The 27,693-nt window shown below is 39.9% G+C and overlaps 1 protein-coding gene across 2 annotated transcripts in view; it reads right to left on the bottom strand.

The window, feature by feature from the left end:
• The window catches only part of LOC132817063 (extended synaptotagmin-3-like), a 138,956-nt gene that overhangs the window by 95,734 nt on the left and 15,529 nt on the right, over window positions 1–27,693 (bottom strand). For both annotated transcript variants that reach the window (XM_060827155.1, XM_060827154.1), the window contains exons 2-3: window positions 24,762–24,803; window positions 21,784–21,918 (exon numbers count right to left, since the gene is read on the bottom strand). In XM_060827155.1, coding sequence (XP_060683138.1) covers window positions 21,784–21,918; window positions 24,762–24,803 — 177 coding nt within the window. The remainder of the gene's footprint in view (window positions 1–21,783; window positions 21,919–24,761; window positions 24,804–27,693) is intronic.

The following is a 27,693-nucleotide window of genomic DNA, read 5'->3' as shown; positions in this document are numbered from 1 at the left end:
CGATATTCTTCTTTCAGAATCTCATCCTTTTCCCTTCCTGTGTCATTGGTTCCAATGTGTCCAATGACCTCCTGCTGGGCCCTCTCTCCCTCGAGAGCATCCTGCACCCTCTGAGATATCCTTGATCCTTGCACAGGGAGGCAATACACCATTCTCCATTCCGATTTTTCGCTGCTGGCCACAAAAACATCCGTCTGTGCCTCGGACTAGAGTCCCCTAACACAATCTCTCTCTGAGTCAAACGTACCCCTCATCACATTAGAGCCAGTCTTGATACCAGGAATTTGGCTGTTCATGCTACATTTCCCTGAGAATCCATCATTTCCTACATTTTCCAAAACAGCATACTTGCTTGAAATGGGGATAGCCACAAAAGACTGATGCACTACCTGCCTACCTCTCTTACCTTTCCTGGAGTTAACCCATCTCTGTGACTGTTTCTACAACTTTTCTCCCTTCCTATAACTGCCACCCATCACACCCCCTTGCTCTTTAAGTTCTTCATTGCCTCTCACTTCAACCGATCCATTTGATTTGATATAAATGCCATTAGTGGCAGATCCTTGCAGATATAATCCTCAGTAACCTGTAAACTCTCCCTAAATTCCCACATCCAGCAAGAGCATATCACTCTACTAAAGGGCCATTTATCTTCTTTCAATCTACAGATGCAGAAACTAACAGCATCTTATTCCTCTACAAAATACTGCTTCAGGCTAACTTAAAAATATAAGCCATAAATATTAAGTTTAATCAAGAGACATATCTCAAATAAAACATAATCAAGGAAGAACCCACGCTACTCACTCTTATAGATTTACAGCAAGGCTACACAATTAAAACTATTCACTTATCTGTTTCTGTGCTGTGACCTCTCCCAAAAAGGTTCCTCCAAGACCAGTTGCGAATTTGGCTTTTTGTTAAGTTTTGTTAGACGCCCTCCAATGTCCAGCGATACATGGATTCAACCGCAAAGGCAGTAACTGTTCAGGTTCACTTGTGTCAGTTACCAGTATAGGTTTCTCTCTGTCTCCTGCACTGACCTGACCTTGTGCTGCCTTTGTCTGTCCCTCTCCCTTTCAAAAGTGCCACTGTTTTGACTTTTCGTAATCTCCAAAGTTCCAAAACAACGCATAAAACAGTAATTGCTGCTCCTGGGAATTCAAGGAAATCACCTCCAAATCCTAAAATACTCAAAAAAAAAAGGAGGAGCCTGTTACAGCCAGAAATTTTTCCTGTCCATCCTCTTGGCATGTTGAAGCTGTATAGGACATTGGTTAGGCCACTTTTGGAATAATGTGTGCAATTCTGATCTCCTTCTTATTGGAAGGATGTTGTGAAACTTGAAAGAGTTCAGAAAAGATTCACAAGGATGATGCTAGAGTTGGAGGATGTGAGCTACAGGGAGAAGTTGAATAGGCTGGGGCTGTTTTCCCTGGGGCACCGGAGGTTAAGGGGTAATCTTACAGAGTTTTATAAAATCATGAGGGGCATGGATAGGGTAAATAGACAACGTCTTTTCCCTGGGTTGGGAGAGTACAGAACTAGAGGGGGTTTAGGGTGAGAAGGGAAAGATATAAAAGGAAACTAAGGGACAAGTTTTTCACACACAGAGGGTATGCGTGTATGGAATAAGCTGCCAGAGCAAGTAATGGATACTAGTATAATGATAGTATTTAAAAAGGCATCTGGATATGCATATGAATAGGAAGGATTTAAAGGGAATGTGGGCCTTTAAATGGGACCAGATTAGGTTAGGATATCTGGTTGGCATGGATGTGTTGGACCAAATGGTCTGTTTCCATGCTGTATATCTCTATGATTCACCATCCTGACTTGGAAATACATTGCTGACCCAGTGTCACTGGGTCAATTGCACATCTATCTAATAGGACTGTAGCAGTTCAAAGCCGTAGCTCACCACCATCTTCTCAAAAGCCAACCAGGGATGCTCGATACCTGCTGGCCAGCTAGCAACACCAACATCTCAATATTAAAAAGAAAAGTGAACCTCTAATTGTGACTGTCCCTAAAATTGTCTTCTTTATATAGACTCAACATATGGTTTATTTTTACCTTCTTACCAGCTCACTCACTTACCAGTTCGGAAGTGAAGATTTTAGCTTACTTTTGCACTGCTATTCCTTCCACAGGTTCTGCTGACTTGCTTGTCTATTTAAACACCAGCCACTGCTGACTGAACTTTTGTATTCTTAGCCTTCCCTGTCTTCTGAAAACTCTTTCCTCTGAGATTTTTTACATCGGTTTTACCTTGAGGTAATAAGGAACAATCCCACTACAGTCACCGCATTGAATGTGCCTTGGAACCAATCACTACCAGTTTAAAAAAAACCCAGCAAATTCTGGAAAACCCAGCTGATCTAGCAATATGTGTAGAGAGGAAAATTGAGTTAACAAAGAGTCCAAAGGCTCTTGGAAAATAGTATTTTTTTTTGCTTTGTTAAAGCAGGAGGAGAAGCAAATGGAATAGATAGTGACAGTATTGAACGCAAAAGACAAACAGAATGAGAAACTAATGGAGAGATTGGAGATGTAAAATAGGCATGAATACGCTTGATTAGGAAAAACAAGGTCAGTTCTGCTAAGACAAAGCCAACAAGACAAACAAGGTGCAAAGTTGGGTGTAGGTGGGTAATCAAAACAGTATAGTGTTTATGTTTTGAAGATGTTTGATTCAATGTTGAGTCCTAAAAGTAAGTAGCGAGGCAGAAAATAAGGTGCTGCTCCTCCACTCACTCCTCTCCTTTTGTCAACAACATATAAAAACACAATCAGTTTCCAACACTTTCAGTTACAGTGTCTTTGAGCTCAAGATATTAACCGTTTGTCTCTCTGTAGATGCTGCCAGATCTGCTGAGTTTCCCCAGCATTTTGTGTTTTATTTCAGATTTCCTACATCCAGTGTTTTACTTTCAATACCTAATTGTTAGGGTAGACTGCTGCTACCAGTTCTTCTTTCTATATTGAGTCTTAGGGCCACTTTGGATAATAGTGGTAAGGGATGAACCACTAATGAGCGTTAACAAAATGCAACTTACTGTATAATGCTTTATGAACCAATTTGTACGAGTGCACCATCTTTTTCTGATTTCACCATTCCACTGATCACAACGTATATTTAAAATGTTTTATCCAGTTACTGATATGGCCAATTATTATGTATACCATCTAAATTATTAGGCTCAGAATAAAAGAAACAGCTATCAAACAGGCATCTCAAACAAATATGTTTTTGACTTATTATAAGATATCTTCAACAACGATACAAACTGGATTAACAGTTTGAAATATGAAAATAAATATTAACCCTAAATATTCTTAATACACTTCAAAAACATTTTAGGAAAACAAAAGAAACTTTCTCCACAGACATTAACTTTGAGGAAAATAAAGCACTCTGCCAAAAATAGTAGCTAATTCTTCGAGAATAAATGGAAAGGATATTGATTTCAGTCTGGTACCCTTGTACATGTAGACAGACTGCTAGATGTGGATGATTGTCTCCAAAAACACATTAATCTACATCTGAAATTTCATAAAAGAACAATTTTATTCAGGGCATTGAAATGGGTTCTTTGAGAAGCCTTTCAAGGAAAATAACTGTTTCAGATTGTCACATAGAATTCTCAAGAGAGAGGTAAAAGTGCCAATAGGCAGAGTACAGTACAGTTTGTATCTTTTCATAAGCTATATGCTGATTGTCTCAAATAGCTACACCCCCGACAGATAAACTCAAAAATGTGACTGAGTAAACATAAGCAATTTTCTGAAGTTGTGTGACTTTCAATAGGGCTCTTAAAGAAAAAGTGATCCATAGTATTCCTACAGTGGCCTTTTTAAAAATAATGTCCAGTATTCTGAGGGAACCAATTTTCAGGCCTTCAGACACAATTCCATTAAAACATCCCAATTATGTAGGAACCCATTAATACCAGAAGCCAGATATGACATGTCTGACCCCAACATTAACCTTTGTGAACCTTATAAGTACAAGGCCACAAGACAGAACCAACATCTCCCCAAATCAAGTGATCTTTTACTACTTCCTCAAATATACAGACTACCTTATTTACATATTCACATTAAATCTTTACACTACTTCTCCCTCTTTCAGATTATAGTATTTAGATGAGGACATGTAACAGTGGGTCATTTATGACTCAATATTTCAGGGCCAGGGAGGAGCAGATTGGCCATTAATCTAAACATTTATCTTCTTGCACTGAGACTCTGACACTTAGCTGGAGTTGATGATCCTAGTATCAGATTTCACTGATTTCCTCTATTGCATGCTGGGTCTGAAAATAACATACAGTATATTTTTAAACTGGGCCATAGGAGAACATCGGAAATCCTGAAATAATACAAAAAGCTCAAGAGATCAGAGAAAACATGAATACTGCTTGCTGTTGATCTTTGTTCTGAGAAATTATTAATTACCTGGAGTCAAAGGTCAATTCAGGGCCTTTAGTATAAAGTCTGAGAATTAATTACAATAATTTTGATACCAGGTTCCCACATAAATATATGACATGATTTGTGCTTTCTGCTTATATCAGGTTTGTTAGTTATTTAGGTACAAAATATACAGTACTCAGGCTTGAACAAGAATCTATAGTGGCCTAAATCTGGTTGGGATTCATATCTCTGACCCGGATCAAACAGAGTTAAGTATTTGTATCCCTCTGATACTTTTGTGCCCATCTTCTGATAGGGAATCCTTACAGAAAGCAGAATAGAAGATCTTTGCAGACACAATGTCTCCTTTTCATGGAACTCAGTAATTAAAAAAAAGTGTTTCAGTGCCTAAGTCTCTGAGCAGCTACAGAAAGATGGTAAGTGGGCAAGAGGGAAGAGTGGGTTAGGGAGATAGTCAGGTGGTGGGACTGTAATTGGGTTGGTCAGTTGGACAGTTACCCTGGAGTTAAAACTAAATCCAATTCTAAATTTCTTGGATAACTATCCAGGTAAAGTCATTCAAAACCTTTGGAAGTCTCCACTATAATTCAGCCTTGGCCATTTATTCAGAGATTTCTATGATGCAAGGTAATTGCCCATTGTCAACTTCAAGAAATTCCACTGTAGTTACTGTGTCAGACTTTCTGAAGGTTCCCACAGAACTTGTACTAGAGGAAGATGTGAAGACCAGAAGGTCTGAGTCCATATACCTTGAGCAGCTGCAACTGTCCATCACAATCCTACAGACATTAGTGAACTTCTCAGCTAGAAATCATCACATTGGAGAGAATGAAATATTATTACTGTCAGCTTCATGATTCATACTCAACTCAATAATGCTGCTTTTACATGAATAGCAACAGGTCAACCTTCACAATACCTAGCCACCAATCAGTTTAAAAAAACAAACCTTGCTATTCCACTTTTGAGATAAATCAGCACAATCTTTCTTTCCACAATCAACAAAGGCTTGTTTAAACAAAGCAGTAGCTCCTGTCTCTCAGGAATCCAAGCACCAAGAAAGAAATCCCGATAATTAGAAAATGGCACAAGATACTCCTGACATAAATCACCCGGGTTTCTCTGGTTTGGAATAACTGAGTGAAATGGAAGGTTTCCGAAAAAGCAGAAGAACTGGAAATGTCCAATGGTAAGTGAATTACATGTAAATGTTATCAAACACAAAGAAGCCAAAGCATTTCCAATTGATATTGCAATAAACAACATATTGTGATGGGACATGGAGAATTCTTCACAAAGTTACTAAATTGGTGGATGCATTCATTAGTGGCATACATTGTTTTATTTGGGTATTGGAAAATGCAATCCCATGTGTCAATTTTGATCAGTATTTAGGAAGCTAACTAAATATGAAATGCGAAGAACAAATAAAGCAGAACTGATATGTTTTAGCTTGAATGAGAATTGGTCAGTTGAAAGGACAGCAGGCAAGTTCTTTAAATAAACCCTGATGTGAAATGCTTTGACTTCAAAGTTTGTGAGAAGATTTGTAGCTCGGGTGCTGGTTGTTGTGGTTCTGTTCACCGAGCTGGAGAGTTTGCGTTGCAGACGTTTTGTCCCCTGTCTAGGTGACATTCTCAGTGCTTGGGAGCCTCCTGTGAAGTGCTTCTGTGATGTTTCCTCCCATGTGTTTCCAACACATAAAAGAAGTTGCATCAAGACACTGATCAAAAGGGCCACAACACACTGCAGTACACCAGAACTGCAAAAAGAGGAAGAAGAACACCTCTACAATGTATTCGCCAAAAATGGATACCTGGGCAATTTCATCAACAGATGCCTAAGGGAAAGGCAACGGAACGAGGACATGCCGCAACCCAAAGGACAAGCCACACTACCATACATCAAAAACATTGCCGAACTGACAGCCAGACTACTGCGACCACTAGGACTCATAACAGCACATAACCCAACAGCCACTCTCAGACAACAACTCACCAGAACGAAGGACCCGATACCCAGCATGAGCAAAACCAATGTAGTGTACAAAACCCCATGCAAGGACTGCACAAAACACTACATAGGACAAACAGGAAGACAGCTAACGATCCGCATCCATGAACACCAACTATCCACAAAACGACACGACCAGCTATCCTTAGTAGCCACACACGCAGATGACAAGCAACATGAATTCGATTTGGACAACACTACTATTACAGGACAAGCCAAACAGAGAACAGCCAGGGAACTCCTGGAGGCATGGCACTCATCCACAGATTCAATCAATAAGCACATCTACCTGGACCCAATATACCGACCACTGCAACGGACAGTTGGAACTGATAACCGGAAGTGGCAGAGACAAACCACTATAAAAGCGGGAGGAAACATCACAGAAGCACTTCACAGGAGGCTCCCAAGCAGAGGATGTCACCTAGACAGGGGACGAAACGTCTGCAACACAAAATCTCAGCTCGGCGAACAGAACCACAACAAATGCTTTGACTATTAAGATCAAAGATTGCCGAGAGCAATGGTCTTATGGATGCTTGAAATAATTTTGCCTGTAAGCATTAAGCATCTCTTATATAAAACAAAAGGTAAAGGCAAAGAACTCCAGATGGATATCTGAAACAAACAAATAAATTGCTGGAGAAACTCAGTAGGCCTGGCAGCAATGGTGAATGGAAAACAGTTAAATGTTTCTTCAGTAGGGTCGCTGGACTCAAAATATGAACTGTTTTCTCATTACAGATGCTGCCAGATTTGCTGAGTTTTGCCAGCAATTTCTGCTTTTGTGTGTTTAGGGATCTCTTAGGATTTGTGAAGAATGGTTTCAAGAATGGGAAATTTCAATTACTCAAAGATTTAAGGAGGGAGTGTTCTTCTCTTTGGAAGAGAGAAGCGCGAGAAGAGAGTTGATAAAACTATTCAAATTCATGAGGGGTGTGGACAGAACAGATGAAAGATAAGTTGTTCCTAAGGATGGGAAGACTGAAATTCAGTTAAAGCTAGTTTGCAGGGATTGGCAACAGCAATGAAAACTTTGCAAAGCTTTCTTGAAAGAAAAAGCGGGCAATGGCTAAAATGCGAAAAATTCCACCTGAGATTGAAGGAAAAATCTTCAATCACAAGAGTTCACTACTTTTCTGAAAACTAAGTTTAAAAGGAAGTAGTTACAAGACAATGGGGAATAAGTGCTACTAAGGGATTCCACTTACATACAAAAGGTATTCATGACAGGCTCCTGTGCTGTAATGATCTTGTGATTCATTAGCCATTATACTTTTATGAAAAACCAATTGATGTATTAACACTTCGGACTAAAAATATAAGCAATCCAAGAGCAACAAAATTTACTTCAGGAACGTACTGAGGTGATTCATGCCCAAATGCATCAAACTCTGAACAATATCTAGATTTGGGCTAATAAGTGGTAAGTAATATTGATGCCACGCAAGTACCAGGCAATGATAACATCCAACAAAGTCAAACAATCAACCTATTGACATTCAATGGCATCACCACTGAATCCACCACTACCATCCTGGTGGTTACTATTGACCAGAATCTGTACTGGGCTAGACATATAAATCACATGGTTACAAGAGCAAATCAGAGGCTAGGAATCTGTAGTTAGTACCTCCTGTCTCTCCAAAACCTGCCCACCATCTACAAGACACACCGTCAGGTGTGTGATGAAATACTCCCCACTGGCCTGGGTAAATGCAGCTCCAACGCAAGAAGCTTGACACCATCCAGGACAAAGCAGCCTGCCTGATTGGTTTGTGCAAGTAGTGCCATTCATTTCCTCCAACATCAACACATAGCAGCTGCAGTGTGTACTATCTAGATGACGCATTTCAGAAATTCACTAAGGCTCCTTAGAAAGCACCTTCCAAATCCATGATCTCTACCATCTGGAAGAAAATGGGACAGGACATACATGGGAATACCAACATGAGCAAGGGCATCTCCAAGCCGCTCATCATCCTGGCTGAGATATATATCAGTGTTGCTGGGTTGAAATCTTGGAATATCCTCCCTAACATTAAGTGTACCTAGACCAAATGAAGTGCAGCAATTTAAGGGAGCAGCTCATCACCATCTGGCAAAGGCAATTAGAGGTTGGGCCAGCATTCATTGCCCATCAGTGAATCGCTCTTCCCCAAACTAATTTTTACAAAACTGCAATTATAAAAATTACAAAGTAGTTTTTCAGTTTTCTGAAAAAAAATCTGGTTTCCTATTTGTTATAGCTGCCAGGCATTATAATGATGGTTTATGCATCCCCTTAATTCAAGACAAAATGAATTGTTTCAGAGTGTGGGATGATACTTTTACGTGGGATATATGCAAAAACAAACCCATATAACTCCATATAATGATTGCTTGAAACAATGTCATGTCAATTGCTTATTATGGATAAAGCAACTGTAACACTTGCATAAAGTGAAATGCACATTTTAACACATGGTTGATCAGTGGACTAACGCCATATACCTGCCTCATATCTCTTAACAGCTTTGCTTAATAAAATTTTATCAGAGATATAAAATTAACAACTAATTCAACATCCACTGCCATTTGTGTAAAGTTCCACACATCTACCAGCCTGTGTGTGGAAGAGCTTCCTAACATTTCTCCTGAACACTTTGGGCCTAATTCTCAGACAATGTCCCTTTGCTCTAGAATCCCAAAACAATGGAAACAGAGTGAAACTATCTACCCTTTCTTTTCCAGTTAATAACTTGAATGTCTCGATCAGATCACCCCTTAACCAGTGAGCTAAAACAGGCCCAATTTGTATACTATGTCCTTATAACTTAACATCTGAAGTTATCATTCTTGTAAACATACATTATATTCCCTCCCTCCAAGGATACCATATCCTTCTAAGGCATGGTACTCCGACCATAGAATCCATACAGTGTGGAAACAGGCCCTTCATCCTAATTTGACCCTCCAAAGCGTAACCCACCCAGAACCATTCCCCTATCCTATATTTACCTCTGACTAAGCACCAAGTCTACACATCCCTGAACACTATGGGCATTTACCTAACCTGCACATTTTTGGATTGTGGGACGAAACCTACACAGATATGGGGAGAATGTCTGTCTATGTAGAGTTTGCACAATCACCAGAGGCTGGAATCGAACACGGGTCTCTGGCACTGAGACAGCAGTGCTAGCCACTGAGCCACCATGCCGCCCACAGATCTGCTCACAGTATTCCAAGTGGAGTCTAACCAGGGTTTTGTGTAACTGCAGTATAACTTCCGCATCCTTTTACATCAGAATAGTTAGAAGCTAGTGAATTATCAGGGACACTTTGCTGCTTGAAGAATTTTTGATTTCACTTTGAAAATTTAGTGATTGGAATTTTATTTAAAAGGCCATTCTGGGCTGGACAAAGCAAAGTTACAAATATATGTGTAATATATAATTGTGGTATGGAGTTTGAGATTGTGGTGTATTGTGTAAACGTAAAGAAGAATATATTTTCTGTAGTTGACGTATTAATTGTCCACTAAGTAACATTTAGGCTATATTCATTTTAAACTGTTACAGTAAAAGTCTTAAAGCGTGAACTCTTATGTAATACCTTTGCTGAGGTCAATGGGAAATTCATCTTTTTAAAAAATTCTTGCTCTGTATAGGATTGCAATGTGTACATGCAAATTGATTATGGGGAGTAAACTTTATTTTTTATATATATATAAAAAATGTGGCAAATAAGAGTTTTAAAAATGGAATATTCTGCTAGATAAGCAGCCTTGATTTCTTTGAGGAAATGTTATTCCAAGTCAACTGTGATAAGTCTGACGATAAAACCAAAGCTAAGTAAATGGAAAAATGAAACAAAGAACTGCAGTTGATCAAGATCTGAAACTAAATCAGAAATTGCTGGTGAAACTCAGGATGGGTCTGGGTAGCATCTGTGGGGAGAAATAGAGTCAATGCTTTGAGTCCAGTGACTCTTCATTCGAACAGTCTGATTGAGGTGAACGTCAGCATGATTTAACTAAATTTCAGAGCAGGATTAAGTGAACTATCGCTATTCCTATTTAAGTTATGAATTTATAACAAAATAACTAATAAAAATCTTCACTAAAGATTCAAAGCAAACATTGGCATAGGCAAGAAAACTGGCTGATTGGAAGAAAACTATTTTACCACTTAGATGAGTCAGATTAGTGTAGCAGTTATCCAATGTACTGCACTGCTCAGTTGTAGGTCCAGAACTGTACCTAAATGTATTAGCGATTGGGTTGGAATTTTCTGTCCTCCTGAAATGAAGAATTTTGGTGCCATGGAGAACATTTAACCATGTGGGAAGTATTGTTCCACCTTAATTAAATCCATGGCAAGAGGACCTGTGAATGGCTTTCTCAACTGGACAGCAGGGGAAGCTCAACATGCAGATAGCACAACCAAAAACCCCATCATTCATTTCTTGGTCAAATAATCCATCAGGAATGAGGAACACCACTAAGTTACCCTGTCCCTGTGCCAGCCCCTTTCCCCCACTGACACTTGCAAGTCAACTGTGATCCAGCATCAATCCTAGGTCTCAGATGGGTGCTGACTCAGCACCTTTCGTGGTGATACTTCTGTTCAGTGGGGCTGCTGGTCTCTGACTTACTGACAGTTCTCAGCAGATCTCTATCCCCTGGCCCTTCATCCAAGGTAAAGGCCCACTTCTGGTCTGCGAAGGTCCTCAGTTGCAGATGAGGTGATCCTTCCCAGAGTGACAAAGCGGGGATCACATTGGGACTTGGTTTTAAGTAACTAGCTTAACTTTGCAAACAATAAAAAAGGGACAGAATAAATAAAGAATGGACTCAAAACTGGCTATGAAATAGCATTGGAGAATATACTTTACATAAAATAATTAATATAACTAAGGATAAAATTGAGAGACACTTGGGAGTCATCGTAGACTCAAATGCTCAACATGTCCAGTCGATGTAGGGCTGTAATTAAAGCCAACATAATGCTGAACTATTCAAAACAGCACAAAGTAGGCCAAAAGTTTCTGATTAAACAGTACAGTGTTCTCATTAGGCTAGAACTTGAATTCTGGTTACCAAGCATTTGAGGGAGTGCAAAAAAAAAAATCCTGATCCCTGGTATTGAAGATTAGAGTTGTGGAAAGACAAGAGAAAGGAGACATTCATAAGTACAGGAGAAATAGAAAAGGAGAAAGTCATTTGAACCCTTGAGCATGTCACACCATTCAATAGGATAAAGGCTGACCTCTTGCATAAAAAATATCTTCCTGCACTATCCTTCTATCCCTCAATATCCCAAAATCAAATGGGCACTGGTCGTGATTAAATTCAATGACTAAGTATCGCCAGGAGAAGAATTTCAAGGATTCACAACTGACTGTAGAAATTTCTCACCTTAGTCCTCAATGATTAACCATTTACTCAGGCATCATGTTCAAAATTCTCCAGTCAGAGAAACATCTCCACAACCCCCCCCACCCCCCCCCCCCCAAACACATCTAAATGTGACAAGCCCCTTAAGAACTTTATATTTTTAAATTAGATCACCTGTATTCCTTGGAATAGAGGAATTAGAAGTCTAATTTATCCAATCTCTCCTCTGAGAAGATCCCATAAGGCAAAAGTGAGGACTGCTGATGCTGGAAATCAGTCTAGGATTAGAGTGGTGCTGGAAAAGCACAGCAAGTCAGGAAGCATCCAAGAAGTAGGAAAATCGATGTTTCAGGCAAAAGCTCTTCATCAGGACAAAGGTCACTCTGGTCCAACCTAATGCAAACAATATTAAACATTCTAGTGATCTCAGCCCTGATGAAGGGCTTTTGCCCGAAACGTTGATTTTACTGCTCTTCAGATGCTGCCTGAACTGCTGTGCTCTTCCAGCACCACTAATCCAGAATCTGGTTTCCAGCATCTGCAGTCATTGTTTTTACCCTTTTTAAATTACTTGTTGAACCTACTTGTTAGCTTTGTGATTCATGTACAAAGGTCACTGTGGTCCAACCGAATGCAAACAATATTAAATATTCTAGTGATCTCAGAGGTATAAAAAAATAATAAATGGCACGGAAAATGATAATACAATCCTATTATAAACTGAAGCAGCTGGGAATAGAACAAAAGCAAGATTGTTGAATTTGTCAAAGGTAAGACTGATGCTGATATCAGGAGGTTCTTCTGCAGGCAGAGATTAATATTTACAATAGCTTTCTAAATAGACAGACAGAAGAGAAAACCTTAAAATCATTTAAGCAGCAATTAGATGTTGCAATGTGGGATGCAGAGCGTAGTTTACAAAGTGCAATTTCTTCGGATTGAATATCTTGTAATCTTCTGCAATGTTAAAAAATAGAAGTTTTTTTTTGTAAAATTCAGTAGCATTCGGTGCTGCTGTCTACCAATTGTATTTCAGCACAATTGCATGCCCACAGGTTTTGTCATGAAATATCTTTGATTCAGTTAACAAATTTCATGCAATGAAAAAGATGTTTACAGCACAAGCTACATGTTAGAAATTTTACTGAATTGGAGACTCAGACTATAAAAAGGAACAGTTACCATTTCAATGAATGGTCAGTAAAGGACATGACATTTTCAATGCTTTATTCCATACTAATTAACTTGTAAGTACAAGGAAATCGCTGTCCTCAAGCAATCAAAAGTTGGATGTTTTTTAACTAATGAACTCAATATACTGGGTTGTTCCATTCGGGTTCAAAAAGCTTACTGTGAGGCCACTGTATATCAATTACAAATACTTAACAAGATTACTATTTAAAATAAAAATAAATGAAGAAATGAAATTAAAATTCATTTCAAAACTAGAGCCTCAAACACAGTTGGCAAAGTTCCAGTGATATTTGGGTTTCAACGTCAGTAGTCAGAGGTCAGAAAGGCCACACTGCAACAACTTTTCTTAGAATTTAGAAGAATTCTGGGAGAAGAAGAGAAGGAACTAACCAATAAGAATCTAAACTGAAATTGAAATAAGAAATAAAAGCGTTGAAGTCCAATAAACCAATTTAAGGTTATTCAAACGCTATGTTATGTATACATGTGGGTGTGCATATACTAATAGAGAGAGAGAGAAAGAAAGAGAGAATCTCAATATCTATGCATGTAAATATTAATGAACTCAAAACACATTAATAGACTGATGTGTCAAACACTTAACAGTGTGGTTTTCCTCCTTCTGGAGGTGGATGGAGAAATGGTAACTATGGGAATTTAATTGTAGAAAAGTGTGGTGCTAGAAAAGCACAGCAGGTCAAGCAGCATCCCAGAAGGAAAGTCAATGTTTCAGGTAGAAGCCCTTCATCAGGAATGCTGTTGGGTAGTCGCTGAGAGATAATTAGGAGGGTGTAGGTGGTGCTGAGAAGGCGATAGATAGATGCAGGTAGGGGGTGATTGTCATAGGTGGTTGGGGTGGGTGGAGTCTATAGGTGAGAAGGAGGATGGACAGGCCAAGAGGCCAGTGCTGAGTTGGAGGGTTGGATCTGGGATGAGGTATGGGAGAGGAGATTTTAAAACTAGTGAAGTTGATATTGCTGCCGTGTGATTGAAGGGTCCCAAGGTAGAGAAGGTGCTCTTCCTCCACTTGTTGGGAGGCTTGGATTTGGCAGTAGAGGTGGCCCAGGACTTGCATGTCCTTGATGGAGTGGGATGGGGAATTGAAGTGATTAGCCTCAGGGTAGTGGAGTTGTTGGGTGGATTTATCCCAGAAACAGTCCCTGAAACTCTCCGAAAATTGGCGCTGTCTCCCTGATGTAGAGGAGATGACATCAAGAGCAACAGACGCAGTAGATGAGCTGGGTGGATGTGCAGGAAAATTGGTGCTGGATATGAAAAGATCCTTTGGGGCCTTGGATGGAGGTGACAGGAGGTGTGTGGATGGAGCTGAAGGGGTAGGTGTGGGTGGCGGAGGGCTCCTAGTTGGGGAAAGTAATTGGGTAAGTTAACTCTGGAGAGAAACTCACTTCCTTCTTGCTATCTCAGCAATTAAATGCTGGGCAAGCAACTCTGAATTTCTCAACTCGCCAGCAATTAAGGCCCTTATTTGCCACTTAAACACTTTTAGTTTCACTTTATGATTACTTGCATTTCTCATTGCTTGGGGAAGCAAGTACTTTGCTGATTGTGAAACCATGGCAACCCTCCAACTGTGTTTATCAGGGAGGCAGAGGGTTCTCCAATAAACCTAACCTGAGGGCAATTAGAGTTGCAGATCAGTCTGAAGGAGGTGACCTCTGAAAGCCATATTGCAGAGGCACTTCTCTCCACAATAAAGCAAATTATTGTTGCCATTGGATCACATAATAAGTAGATTTGAAACTGCAGACTTCAGGACCTGGAAGCTGCCAGCTTCTGATAAGCTGCAGCTCCTAGTGATCCAGCTAGCCTGTGTCAATATCTATGATAAGGTGACAAACACCCTTACACTTTCCTAGAAGCTCTTAGTGAGCTTATTGGTGGGCAATTCAGAGAGTTATTATCAGTGGGGTGGTGCATAAATAGCCACCTAACTAACATGCCCATATACTTCGAAAAATATGGGAAAATTACAGTGTTGAATTTTTGGTTTTGGTGTGGAAACAGGACCCAAATTAGGGAAATCATGCCTGATGAATCTATTGGAATTCTGTAGGAATGTAACTTGTCGAATTGACCAGGGGGAGCCAGTGGATGGGGTTTATTTGAACTTTCAGAAAACTTGAAATTAGTGCACATGGGATTGGAGAGTAGTGCATTCAGATAAATAGAAAACAAATTGGTAGACAGGATACAAGGAGTAGAAATAAACTTTTTTCTCTGAACAGCATACAGTGACTAATGGGGTACTACAGGATCTGTGCCAGGACACCTTCACAATATGTTAAATGATTTAGAGGAGGAAAGTACATGTAATATCTCCATATTTGCAGGTGATACAAAGCTATGTGGAAGGGTGAGCTGTGAGGAGGAGGCAGAGATGCTCCAGTGTGATTTTGACAAGCTGAGTGGGGAAAAATGCTTGATAGATATACATGGATAGTATGGTGACTCATTAGTTAGACATATTACCTCAGTGCCAGGGACCCAGCTTCAATTCTAGCCTTAAGTAACTGTCAATGGAGTTCACACGCTCTCCCTGCGTCTGCATGGGTTTCCTCTGGTTGCTCCCACAGTCCAAAGATCTGCAGCTTAGGTGGATTGGCCATGCTCAATTGCCCATGGTGTCTGGGAATGTGCAGGCTATGTGGGTTAGACATGGGATACGCAAGTTTACAGGGATTGGGTCGGGTGGCATGTGTATGGGTAGGATGCTCAGTTGGTTGGTGTGGACTTGATGAACCGAACAGCCAGCTACCACACTGTAGGGATTTAGGTAAATGAGAGGTCATTCATTTTGGGACTAAAAGGAAAACAGAATCTGAATCATAATAAATTGAGGGAGGAAGTGTGTAATGAGATTTGGGGTGCCCCTGTCGACTATTTACTGGGAGCTAATCATGCAGATGAGGCAAGCGGTATAAAAGCCAAAAGTTAAATTGGCTTTTATAGAGGGAAGATTCAAGTTGAGGAGCAGAGATGTCTTGCTGTAATTATACAGGACCTTGGTAAGGCCACACAGTTTAAAAGGATATGGGGTAAACCATTTAGGACTGAGATGGGAAAGATTTCTTCACCCAGAGAGAAAGGTAAGACTGTGAAAAACACAATGTTTTTATCTGTTTCCACATGATCTTATGAAGAAGTTGGATATAGCAATTCAGACTAAAAAGAACAAAGAATATAGCAGAAAACAGGAAAAGGTTAATAGACCATAAGATATAGAAGCTGAATTAGGCCATCTGGTACATCAAATCTGCTCCATCATTCGATCATGGCTGATGTGTTTCTCAATCCCATTCTCCTGCCTTTTCATTGATCCCTATAATAAAGAACCTATCTACCTCTGCCTTAATTACACTCAATGACTTATTGCCACAGAAGGCTGTGGAGGTTAAGTTCCACAGATTCACCACCATCTTCCTGAAGAAATTCCTCCTTATCTCAGTTCTGTTGAGTCTTCCCTTAATTCTGAGGCTGTCTTCTTGGGTATTAGTCTCTCCTATGAGCAGAAACATCGTCTCCACATCCACTCCGTCCAGGCCTCTTCGTATTCTGTAAGGTCCTCTCTTATCCTTCTAAACTCCATCAGATTCAGACCCCGATTCCTCACTCCTATTATGACAAGCCCTTCATCCCCAGGACCATTCTTGTGAACTTTGTATGGATCCCTTCCAACACCAACACGTTCTTCCCTAGATACAGGGCCCAAAGTTGTTGTCATACTTTCAATACTTGCATACATTTAAAATACATTCCTCCCAGATATGCTCAAAGCTTTCTGAGCTCAGTTCTGACAGAATGCAGTGGCACAGTGCCACCTGCCCCGACAGCCCCAGACGCACATGTTCCCTCTGTCATTCCTGCAGACATTAGATCAGTCTTCCTGGCAGCCAATCCTAGGAAAGCGACGGGCCCCAATCGGAGTCCCCAGCCAGACACTTCGATCTCGTGCAGACCAGCTGGTGGAGGTACACACTGACATCTTCAACCTCTTCTTGCTACAATCCAAAGACCCCACCCACCATCATTCCAGTACCAAAGAAATCATTTGCAATGTGCCTTAATGTCTACTGCCTGATGGCTTGGACCTCCAGAATTATGAAGTACTTTGAGAGGCTGGTCATGGTCCACATTAACTCTAGCCTCCCAGCCTGCCTCGATCCCCTGCAAGTTGCCAACCAACATAACAGGTCCACAACAGATGCCATTTCCCTAGTCCTACAATCATCTTTGAAACATCTGGATAATAAGGACACATACATTAGACTCCTATTCATCAACTACAGTTCTACCTTGAACACCATAATTCCTATCAGCCTAATCTCAAGACCCAGATCTTGGCTCCGCTCTCTGCAACTGGATCCTCAACACCTGACCCATACACTGCAATCACTGAAGATAGACAACAACACCTCCTCCGCGATAATCCTCAACACTAGTGCCCCAGAAAGAGGTGTTCTCAGTCCCCAACTGTATTCCCTATACACCCACGACTGTGTAGCCAAATTCTGTGTGATCGCCATCTGTAAGTTTGCTGACAACACCACTGTGGCAGGATGGACATCAAATAATGATGAGTCAGAATGCAGGATAGGAGATAGAGGGTTTGGGGTCATGGTATAACAATATCAATCGCTCCTACAATGTCAGCAAAACAAAAGAACAGATCACTGACTTCAGGGAGAAAGGATGTGGACACATGCCTCTCTACATCAACAGAGCTAAGGTAGAGACGGCAGAGAGTGTCAAGTTCCAAGGAGTGACAATAACCAATCTTTCCTGGGCTTCCCATGTAGATGCAACAGTCAAGCAAGCAGAATATCTCTTCTTCCTCATGTGGCTCAGGAAATTCAGCATGTCCATGACAACCCTCACCAACGTCTACAGATGCATTCTGTAATGGCCTAGTACGGCAACTGCTCTGTCCAGGACAGGAAGAAACTACAGAAAGTTGTGTACACAGTCCAGATCATCATGGAAGCCAGCCTCCCATCCCATGGGCTCCATTTAGACTTCTCACTGCCGCAGAAAGGCTGCCAACATCAAAGATGCCTCTCCCCCCTCCCCCGGTAATGTGTTTTTCTATCAGGAAGAAGATAGGAGCTTGAACACATGCACCAACAGGCTCAAGAACAGCCTCTTCCCTGCTGTTATTGGACTACTGAACAAATCCTTTTGCCTCAAATAATGTTGATCTTGCTAATATTGATCTTGCTTTGCACATTTGCTGTGCGGCTGTAACCTTTTATTCCTCACTCTGCCTAAACACCCTATAACCAGTATGTCCTTGTTTGCTATGATCTACCCACACTGCTCGCTTTTCATTGTAGTTAGGCACATGTGACTACAATAAATCAAATAGAACAAACATTGTACTCATGAATTTAGAAAGGATTGTAAATTTCAAAGATTTTACTACTACTTTCATTAGGGCACGTTCTAGATCGAACTCCAGGTTTAGTCCAAATTCTAGAAAAATATAAGTAAGGGAAAATGAAAACTTCCAACAGGAGGAAATCATAGGCATTGCCAATCTTGTATCATGCCAATCTAATAGATGTCCACAGATCATCCTCTTAAGTTAGTCATGACAAATTTCTTGGTTGACATAGATGTTTGAGAGTGACAGCAGTTATTTGAGCTAATCATAACTGATGTACATTGGAGTGGATTTCTTTTCCATTAGGCCTGTTGTTTTCAATAAGCATGGCGCATGGAGTACACAAAAATCTGGTCATTGTTACCTGCTCACAGGTGTCAACCAGCAGTTTATTCATTTTAAACATTTAAAATGGGGCCCATTTTATAGGACAGCAGTTGGCTTCCATGACGATCTTGGATGTAAAATAGTCTAATCCAATGGTAGGTCAAATATCCTTCAGGCAAACATTGGCCCTTTTGTACCCGTTTCATAACTTTATAAGATTTAGGAGCAAAATTAGGCCATTTATCCCATTGAGTCTGCTCTGCCATTCGATTAGGCTGATATGCTCCTCAACCCCATTTTCTTGCCTTCTCTCCAAAACCCTTCAACCCATTACCAATTAAAAATCTGTCTCATTCCTCAAATTTACTCACTGTGCCAGCATCCATCGACTTTTGGGGTAGTGAATTCCATGGTTTCAAACCTGTATCACATACCTGCCCCTGTGATGAGAGGTGTGATTCATGGAGGCGTTATAATGGAGGGATCCAAGATGCAAAAAAAAAATGTAAATTAGAAAGTAGCTTGCAACTGTTGCCAAAGAAGCCTTCGTGAAATATAGGAACAATTTACTTTGGATACTGAAATCTATACTAAAAACAAAAAATGCTGGATATCACAGCAGGTCAGGCAGTATCCATGGAAGCTGTTTTCTGAGAAGAGGAGTTTGGCTGTGGATGTGACATCATGAAGATTTGAAAATTCCCTGCCTAACCTCCCATTATCAGATAGTGGAAGTTCAAAGAATAGAAATTAAGTTTAGGAATGTCAATGGAACAGAGAGGTAAACAGAGTAAAGCAACTATTTGAACTGCATTTTCACTGTAAAATGCTTTAGAAAAAAATTGAGGTAATAAAATTGCCAAATGGATTATTCAGAGCTGAAAATGTGTTGCTGGTTAAAGCACAGCAGGTCAGGCAGCATCCAAGGAACAGGAAATTCGACGTTTCGGGCCAGAGCCCTTCATCAGGAATGAATGGCCCGAAACGTCGAATTTCCTGTTCCTTGGATGCTGCCTGACCTGCTGTGCTTTAACCAGCAACACATTTTCAGCTCTGATCTCCAGCATCTGCAGACCTCACTTTTTACTCAAATGGATTATTCAGCCTGTCTTAACCAATTATGAAGTTGATACCACAAACATTAATTTATTGAAACAAGGGATGGCACAGTGGCTCAGTGGTTAGCACTGCTGCCTCACAGCACCAGGATCCCAGGTTCAATTCCAGCCTAGGGCAATGGTCTATGTGGAGTTTGCACATTCTCCCAGTGTCTGCGTGGGTTTCCTCTGGGTGCTCCGGTTTCCTCCCACAGTCCAAAGATGTGCAGGTTAGGTGAATTAGCCATGCTAAATTGCCCATAGTGCTAGGTGCATTAGTCAGAGGGGAATGGGACTGGGTGGGTTACTCTTTGGAGAGTCGGTGTGGACTGGTTGGGCCGAAGGGCTTGTTTCCGCACTGTCGGGAATCTAATCTAATCAAAATCATATTACCACTCAAATTTCAATTTATCCATTAATAATAATTAGGTAAAATATTTTTAGAAGTCCACTCAAGCCAAGTTAAGCAGCATTTGTTTTGATTTCAATAAAAATATCTTACATGCCCTTCTCCACAGTAAACACCGATGCAAAATACTCATTTAGTATCTTCCCCCCCCATCTCCTGCAGTTACACACATAGGCTGCCTTGCTGATCTTTGAGGGGCCCTATTCTCTCCCTAGTTACCCTTTTGTCTTTAAAAGTATTTATAAAAAACTGTTTGGATTCTCCTTAACCCAATTTCCCAAAGCTATCTCATGTTCCCTTTTTGCCCTCCTGATTTCTCTCTTCAGTATACGCCTACAGCCTTTATACTCTAAAGATTCACAAAACCTCAATTTCTTTAATCGTCCAGCATACCCTACACTTACCAGCCTGCCTTTCACCCTAAAAGGAACAAACTATCTCTGGACCCTTGTTACCTTATTTTCGAAGATGTCTCATTTTCCAACTGTCCCTTTACCTGCAAACATCCACCTCCAATCAACTTTAGAAATTTTTTGCCTAATACTGTTAAAACTGGCCTTCCTCCAATTTAGAACGTTAACATTTAGATCCTTTTCCATCACTATTTTAAGACTACTGGAAGTATGGTCACAGTGCTCCCCCACTGACATCTCAGTCACTTGCCCTGCCTTTGTTCCCAAGAGTAGGAACATCCAAATACTGAAACAGAAAGTGTTCTTGTACACATGTAACAAATTCCTCTCCCATCTAAACCCTTAACAATATTGCAGTCCCATCTGTGTTTGGAAAGTTAAAATCCCTTAACATAACCACTCTATTATTGTTATAAATAACAGATCCCCATACAAATTTGTTTCTCAAATTCCCACCGACTGTTAAGGCTGGGGCATGTTAGGACTCACAGGTTACTAATTCTAGTTGTTTGGGACATCACTGTCAAGTCCTGTGCTAGTTGAGACATACCCATTTTCCTAGTGGTTTTAACAAGCTGATTGGCAAATGATTGATGAACTATCCGATTCTTGGGTATGTTAGTATCCACCTAACACACCTTCTTGCATAAAAATGAGAAAAATCTGTCCAAAGATTTATTTGAAAACAGCGATCAGAAAAATTTAAAATTTACAGTAGCAAGCTTAACAAAACATTTGAATTTGAACATTCATCATTAAAAGAGCTGTCACTATAACTGCACTAATGGACCATGTATTTGACAGATTAACTTTTGCACTCAAATGAATGAATGTAAAGCAAACCAATTTTATTTGGATTTTACTCCTGACCATGTACCAGCTTTTCAGTATAAACAGCAAGTTGGCAAGGTATACTGTAGTACACAAAATAAAATCTAAATATAGACTGAATGAAGACAGGAACTCAATTCCAAAATAAAATTATATTGCAGTCGCAGTCAACAGTTTTGTTAATTAGACTCCTTGGAAATTAACTCATCTGAACAACTTTTTTTTTAAAAAAAAAGTTGGAGGGAAATCAAATCCATAATGAAGATGAACGTTCTCACCTTTTCTCCAAAATTAAGCTTTGCAAAGTTGAAAGTTTTCAGGCAAACATTTGATCTACATATCGAAGGTTCAATGTTGTCTTTAAAGAATTTCTCCAAATACATCCCAAAATATGGCCAGGCTTGTTTAACAATCTGGGTAAAGAAGTCATAATATTAGAAATGCAGAGAGACAGGCATTGATACCTATGCAATGTGGAACCCTGCACACCCAAACTTAAATCACTGAAAATTTACGATAAGCATTTCCAATTAATCAATCCAACCAGTAATGAACATCACTATTGTTAATAAGTGTTCAGAAAATCCAAACTCTCTCAGTTCTTACTTTATATTAAAATGTGCTCAGAGGAGCATACTGCCTACTTTTCAGACAAAGATGATATGCCAAATGATTGATAAAAGATGGCTTTCTGCCAGGTTTTCTCTTAGTGATAAATATCTTGGCTTAGAAATTCAGAAATACCTCTTGTTTCTGCAAGCAGAAACAGAGAAGTCCAAGAAGCTCGAGACTTCATTGAGATGTGGATGGAAAGATCGTCTGACAAAAGCTGAAGGTAGATGGCGGCCAGGGAGTGGAAGATCAGATAAGGGATCTCAGTTTTAAAGAGGCAGTGATCTTTGAAGTGGGAAAAGTAGACCTTTTTAAGATTGCAACTAGTGATGGCACAGGTTGTTTCAACTCAAACAGACATTAGAGGAGGTGGTGTTCATCGTGGAACTTTATTTGCACACGCTCAAAATCTTGTGAGAGGCCTAGCTGATTTTTCATTACTTTACTTTTATTTTATTCTTTTATCAATTTTGGTTTGGAGTTGTGAACTGAGAGCTGAAAATAACCTGTGGGTAGAAGCTTATGGTTTAAAAAAAAACAGAACACACAAACTGAGGTTTATTTGATTGGCTGGGCCTGGAACTTACTTGCATGTCAGATCGTGATCAAGTGATTCTCCAGATGTTTTAATGAGAACAATAGTACATTTAACCAGATTGTCGATGTCTGGCATCAATGAGGTCAGTACTAGGGAACTAGTGCCAGAAATTCCGGGTGAGACTGTATGTCTCCCTGTGAGATCTCAGTTATCAGTCAGGGAGGGAGGGGTCAGAGATTTGAACAGGGTTGTGGACTGTTTTCTAAGAGGAGCTTGGCTGTTGATGCAAGACTGGAAACTCCGTTACCCCAGTTACCAGCCAATGGAAGTTCAGAGAATAGAAATTAAGTTTAGGTATCAGTAACTTCCTCTGAGTGAGTTGAAAAGGTGGTTGATGTTTTGTCAGTTGATTTTCCAAAGATGTCAATCTATGCCTATAGAATAATGAAAACCACTGAAGTAATCCGGCAAGTTAAACTGGTAAGACTTTCATTTAAACTACAAAACTGGAGTCTAAAATTGATTATTCTCAGAATTTGGGATTGGTTACTCAAAAGTCTAGTTAGGAACATTTGTAGTCAATTTTTAGAATCTTTCAAGACATTGTAGCAAATACAATAGAAAGGCTGATATGATTTGGCTGTTTTCATGTCATGACAAGCTTGAGAAAGTGAAGGCTGCAGATGCTGGAGATCAGAGTCGAGAGTATGGTGCTGGAAAAGCACAGCAGGTCAGGCAGCATCCGAGGAGCAGGAGAATCGACGTTGCGAGCATATTCCTGATGATGGGCTTATGCCCAAAATGTCGTTTCTCCAGCTCCTCAGATGCTTCCTGACCTGCATGACAATCTTGAGACAGACCTAAAGCAGTTAAGTGGAGAAACTGATCTTCCATTTATAGATCTGTCAAAACAAATAACTTATACTACCAATTATTTTGAAATGTAACAACTATTACAGGTTTTAAAAGAAAACTATGTGACACTAAGGATCCCAGAAATCAATTAGACGAAAAGTTTGAAACAACACAGAAAATGCCAAAGAAATTCCAGAGGGCTGGCAGCATTTAGAGTTATGGAGATATAAAGTATGAAAACAGATCCTTTGGTCCAACTGTCCATGCCAACCAGATATCCTAAATTAATCTAATCTGACTTGCCATGATGGTCTCCAGTGTACCCAAGTTTGCAGATATTAAGAAACAGAGAAAATTGTACAGAAAGGGAGCAGACAGAGTTAAATAGGGGGTATGAGAGACTATTCATTTTTAGATCCAGGTGAAACAAATCAGAATTTTTATTACTCACTAAGGGGGCTTGAACATAATTGGAAAGGTAAGCATTCATTTACCATTGCTAATTTGCCTTGAAATGTCATCGTCTGTGCAGTAGAGAAGTGAGGGAGTTCTGGGAGAATAGTGTTTTATTTACAAATAAAGATCCTGTAGGCTTTGGGGATGGCAAAATAGACAAATTAGAGGTAGCGATGATCCTATACATCTGTTGCCTTTGTCTTTTTCTATGGTAGATGTCATCAAAGGAGCCTAAGAAAAAGCTGCACTACATATTTTTCATGATGAACTCTGTTGTGACTATGAACTAGTGGTGGAGGAGATTGATGGTGATGGTATTCAGTGAGGAAAAAGAAAGTGCTGTGAAAGAGTGAAGAGGTTCAGATGACCACATGCACAAATCAGTAAAAATTGTTGCGCAGACATTAACATAAAAGCAACTGAATTCTGGCATTTTTTCTTAATGAGACCTCAGAAAAAGGTGCATTGGGCCAAAAAAATGTTTAAAAATCAGTCCAATATGATTCAGCAAGGTTAAGTTATCAGTGTAGTTTTTATATATGTGGTTTTTACGCCCTTGAAGTTTAAGGAAAAGACTAACTGAATGCTTTCATATTATTAATTTGATTTATATTGAGAAATTATTCCCCCTAGCATCAAATATATTCATCTTAAGATTAGAGCTAAACCATTTTAGAAGTGAATTAGTATTGCATACTTCCAATTTTAAATAGAAGTAATATGGACAACAAATCTCACCGCAAACAATTTTCTGAAATTGGAAAATGATTATATCTCAAGTCTTAATCTGCTTACCTTGTTCAACCATTCCACTCTTTCAATATCTGGAAAATGAACCTGAAGAAGGAAGAGCAAAAAATTTATAAATAAGTTGAAATATGCACAGAAATCCGGTAGAATCAATTTTGAAACATATTTTAGTGGTAATCCATTAGTATTCAAGCACGTGTGCACTTCCATCCAGATTCTTCACCACTCTCAATTTCTCCCTCACAGGTGATCTATATTCCTATTCTAGCCAAGATTACACGGCTGAATAACTTTTTATTGATTGCCGATATCTCTGACCTTAATACATTTGGCTAAAGTAACCCTGAAGACATTGGTTTTGTTGATACTTGATGGTTAAGTAAAAACAAATTTCAATCAAAGTTTAATCCCACCTATGTCCTCTCAAAGCACTACCCTTCCAGGCTATGGCCCAGATTTTAACAGAGTCCTCTCTAGTCCACAGACATTTAGAAGTAGTCGGTCAGATCAAGATGCAGAGTTCCCTCTATAATTTTGTCAGATCCAATTTTTGGTTGCCAGGAAAAAGGATAGATGGGAATAAGTAGATAATTTGAATGTGGCAGGACCATTTGAACTAAATTGTGATTTCAAACAGACACCACTTTGACTTTTGCAAAGACTTTTAACCACAGTTAAGTGACATAAAATGCTCATGACAGACAGATCGGAGTAACAATCTGACATTTTTTAAATAACCCGTTCTAAATACTGAAAGACAAACAAAAAGAGACAACAGCTGTCAGTAAAGGGTTCTTTTTAAATCTGAACTATGATTGACAGACCACATGATGTATATTTGGAAAAAATTGTTGGCATCTGTTGTTGCAGTGTCAATAGGGAAGGTATCAGCAAAGAACTAAGGGATATTGTTATGAATGTCTGGATAAAGTTTCAAAAGCTACAATTATTTTAGCTTGGGAGTTCACAAATTAGTTCTCAATTTAAAGAGGTTGTGAAAGGATTTGTGGCCTTTAATATTGAACTGAATTCTTATATTGAAAGTAAATAATCTGAGGAGATGTAAAAACTTGGATCTGAACTCATGATTTGAGCTCTTTCATTATAAATCAGGCATAAGTGAGAGCATGCTTGACTATTAAAAGTATATTTCATCTCCACAGGGTTCCTCAGAGTCTATCCCTTTGGCGTAATTGGTCACTTATTAGGGAGGTGGATCACTGATAGCAAAGTTCCACACCAACACTTCTGCTGAGGATCACTTCAATCACGCACAATAGAGCGTTTCAGATTTCTTTAGATTGAACCACATTTAATCATGTTTCAGTTAAGTAATGCAACATCTTTTGGGGCCTGAATGGGTTTTTTTTCTGATTTCTCTCTACAAACCCAACCCAAAGTCATTTGCTTGTGGCCATTTTATGGGTCAGAAATCCTTGGACTACCCATGGAGGTCTTGTTCCCCATTTAAAATGGGGTCATAAATCAATCAGATTTCCTCCCACACAAATTTTCATCGGGTGTCACCAGCAGGCTAGGGTTGAGACTTTGTGGGGAAAAAAAAGCCTGGTGAAAGGTCTAGAGATTTCAAAAGATTATTAAGAACTATTTAAGATCACCTCAAATGTTGCATTACAATACAAATGCATTTTTAATAGACAATAGATGCAGGAGTAGGCCATTCTGCCCTTCAAGCCTGCACCATCATTCAATATGATCATGGCTGATCATCCTTAATCAGTATCCAGTTCCTGCCTTATCTCCATAACCCTTGATTCCACTATCCTGGAGTGCTCTATCCAACTCTTTCTTAAATAAATCCAGAGACTGGGCCTCCACTGCCCTCTGGAGCAGAGCATTCCATACAGCCACCACTCTCTGGGTGAAGAAATTTCTCCTCATTTCTGTCCTAAATGGTCTATCCCGTACTTTTAAGCTGTGTCCTCTGGTTCGACACTCACCCATCAGCTGAATCATGTTTCCTCCCTCCAGAGTGTCCAATCCTTTCATAATCTTATATGTCTCAATCAGATCCCCTCTCAGTCTTCTAAACTCAAGGGTATACAAGCCCAGTCGCTTCAGTCTTTCAGTGTAAGGTAATCCCTCCATTCTAGGAATTGACCTCGTGAACCTACGCTGCACTCCCTCAATAGCCAGAATGTCTTTCCTCAAATTTGGAGACCAGAGTTGCACACAGTACTCCAGGTGTGGACTCACCAGGGCCCCGTACAGCTGCAGAAGAACCTCTTTGCTTATATACTCAATCCCTCTTGTTATGAAGGCCAGCATGCTATTAGCCGCCTTCACTACCTGCTGTACCTGCATGCTTGCCTTCATTGACTGGTATACAAGAACACCCAGATCTCTTTGTACTGCCCCTTTACCTAAATTGATTCCATTTAGGTAGTACTCTGCCTTCCTGTTCTTGCCACCAAAGTGGATAACCATACATTTATCCACATTAAACTGCATCTGCCATGCATCTGACCACTCACCTAACTTGTCCAGGTCACCCTGTAATCTCCTAACATCCTCCTCACATTTCACCCTGCCATCCAGCTTAATATCATCAGCAAATTTGCTAGTATTATTACTAATACCATCTTCTATATCATTAACATATATTGTAAAAAGCTGCGGTCCCAGCACGGATCCCTGTGGTACCCCACTGGTCGCTGCCTGCCATTCCGAAATGGAGCCATTTATCACTACTCTGTTTCCTATCAGCCAACCAACTTTTAATCCAAGTTAGTACATTGCCCCCAATACCATGCACCCTAATTTTGCTCACTAACCTCCTAAGTGGGACTTTATCAAAAGCTTTCTGAAAGTCCAGGTGCACTACATCTACTGGATCTCCCTTGTCCATTTTCAGAATTACATCCTCAAAAATGTGATGATTCATTATGGGGTGCATCCTGCAAAGTTACCCTCACATTGATCAACTTTGCATATTTAGTCACAAGTTGTCTGCGCT

Source organism: Hemiscyllium ocellatum, chromosome 7 (genome assembly GCF_020745735.1).
Source record: "Hemiscyllium ocellatum isolate sHemOce1 chromosome 7, sHemOce1.pat.X.cur, whole genome shotgun sequence".
Taxonomy (NCBI): domain Eukaryota; kingdom Metazoa; phylum Chordata; class Chondrichthyes; order Orectolobiformes; family Hemiscylliidae; genus Hemiscyllium; species Hemiscyllium ocellatum.
The sequence above is the reverse complement of the archived record's forward strand: the minus strand, read 5'-3'. Positions and strand labels throughout refer to the sequence as shown.